At 45.9% G+C, this 2,500-nt stretch overlaps 1 protein-coding gene across 1 annotated transcript in view; it reads right to left on the bottom strand.

The window, feature by feature from the left end:
* Nucleotides 1-2,500, bottom strand: part of LOC133010836 (ephrin-A2-like) — a 25,428-nt gene that overhangs the window by 2,642 nt on the left and 20,286 nt on the right. Inside the window, exon 2 of the mRNA XM_061078487.1 lies at nucleotides 107-399. Within this exon, the coding sequence (XP_060934470.1) occupies nucleotides 107-399 (293 nt within the window). The remainder of the gene's footprint in view (nucleotides 1-106; nucleotides 400-2,500) is intronic.

Genomic DNA, 2,500 nt, shown 5'->3' with positions numbered 1-2,500 from the left:
TATAGTAGTACTCTCAAATGTTACAGTACTCTCAGATGTTACAGTACTTTCAGATATAAGGAGCACTCTCAGATGTAACAGTACTCTCAGATATAGTAGTACTCACAGATGTAATAGTACTCGTGTCCCGGCCGGAACTCGAAGCCGAGGCTGAACGGCGTGAACAGCTGGAACTTCTCGGAGAACTTGAGCGGTCCGCTGGCGCTCAGTGGGCGGTTACACTCCCAGCGTTTGAATCCTTTCCTGCGGTGGTCACATGTTGTGTACCCGTCGTAGTTCACCATGTACAACACGTACTGCTCCGTGCGCTCCGATGGCTCCTCCCCCTCGTAGTGCGGACAGTACACGTCCAGGTAGTCGTTGATCGCCACCTCCACTGTGTACTCGCCACCGAAGAACCTGAGGAGCAGAAGAAGACGTAGAATAAAATCAATTCAAATAAAATCAATATCTGATATTAATATCAATCCGAACTGATATTTTTGTTTTGCTCTAATGACCTAAGATGGTTTGTTGATAAACAAATGAGTTATCAATAATTCCCCTTTTGTTTGTGGCGTCATCGCATCTTTAGTTTATTTGTTGTTGTGGATCCGTCACAGTGAAGAACGTGTTTGTGTTTATTTACTGAGACGACTCTTCATCACTGAGTGTGTGTGTGTCTGTGTGAGTGTAAGTTTGTGTGTCTGTGTGTGTCCTCTTTGGCTTTCCTAAAACCATTAGCAAAGTGCGGCTAACTCAGTTAGCTTGAGTGACTAAGAGCTGGAGAGCGAAGCTGCGTCCTCTGATCTCTGACCTCTGACCTCTGTCGTCCTCACATCACCACTCATCTGTCTAATGGACTCTGGCTCGCTGTCCGTCCCAGCAGGCCCAGGGTCGTCTTCATCTACACCACCATCTTCATCTTCATCTACACCACCATCTTCATCTCCATCTACACCACCATCTTCATCTCCATCTACACCACCATCTTCATCTTCATCTACACCACCATCTTCATCTCCATCTACACCACCATCTTCATCTCCATCTACACCACCATCTTCATCTTCATCTACACCACCATCTTCATCTCCATCTACACCACCATCTTCATCTTCATCTACACCACCATCTTCATCTCCATCTACACCACCATCTTCATCTTCATCTACACCACCATCTTCATCTTCATCTACACCACCATCTTCATCTCCATCTACACCACCATCTTCATCTTCATCTACACCACCATCTTCATCTTCATCTACACCACCATCTTCATCTTCATCTACACCACCATCTTCATCTCCATCTACACCACCATCTTCATCTTCATCTACACCACCATCTTCATCTTCATCTACACCACCATCTTCATCTTCATCTACACCACCATCTTCATCTTCATCTACACCACCATCTTCATCTTCATCTACACCACCATCTTCATCTTCATCTACACCACCATCTTCATCTTCATCTACAGCATGGCCCAGCACGGCCTCCTCTCCCATGATGCACCTCTCTCTCTCACACACTTGAAATGGTCAAAGTGTTTTTCTAGTCTCTATGACGACTATGAAGATAATTCAGGAGATATCTTGCCCAAGGAGCCTTCGGCATGCAGATGGGGATGACTGGGATCGAACTACCGAGCTCCTGGTTAGAGGATGACCGCTCTACCCCCTCAGCCACAGCCGCCTACAGCAGCGGCAGCAGCAGCAACAGCGCCCTCTACAGCCACATGTGGAAACTACTGGACGCAGGCTGAATAGATTCTAACAGCTCACGGAAAAGACTTCAGTGTCACCGGCTGTGGATCAGGAGGCACAGCGGGTCGTCCACTCACCAGAAGGTTGGCGGTTAGATCCCCAGTTCCAGTCTGCATTTCAAAGAGTCTGGATCCACAACCCGACAGCGTGTGATATCAACACGTGTGAATGTGACTTTACTTCCATTGGTCAATCAGATTATATAAATATATAAATATAATGAAAATATGTTCCTGATATGTTCCTGACGTGTTCCTGACGTGTTCCTGACGTGTTCCTGACGTGTTCCTGATATGTTCCTGATATGTTCCTGATATGTTCCTGATATGTTCCTGATATGTTCCTGACGTGTTCCTGACGTGTCTCTGACGTGTTCCTGACGTGTTCCTGACGTGTTCCTGATATGTTCCTGATATGTTCCTGACGTGTTCCTGACGTGTTCCTGACGTGTTCCTGATATGTTCCTGACGTGTTCCTGACGTGTTCCTGACGTGTTCCTGATATGTTCCTGACGTGTTCCTGACGTGTTCCTGATATGTTCCTGACGTGTTCCTGACGTGTTCCTGACGTGTTCCTGACGTGAAACCAAATGTCTGAGTCAATGTCTCTGGACGTCTTCTGGAACTTCTCCTGCAGCTTCCATGTAAAACCTCAGTGAGTCCATGTGAGAAAACATGAAGTTTGTAGTTTAAAGCAGAAAAAATTCATGTCTGATTTTCATAAAAGTAATTTTTCTAAAATGATTT

The sequence above is a fragment of the Limanda limanda genome, chromosome 9, assembly GCF_963576545.1.
Source record: "Limanda limanda chromosome 9, fLimLim1.1, whole genome shotgun sequence".
Lineage (NCBI taxonomy): Eukaryota > Metazoa > Chordata > Actinopteri > Pleuronectiformes > Pleuronectidae > Limanda > Limanda limanda.
The sequence above is the reverse complement of the archived record's forward strand: the minus strand, read 5'-3'. Positions and strand labels throughout refer to the sequence as shown.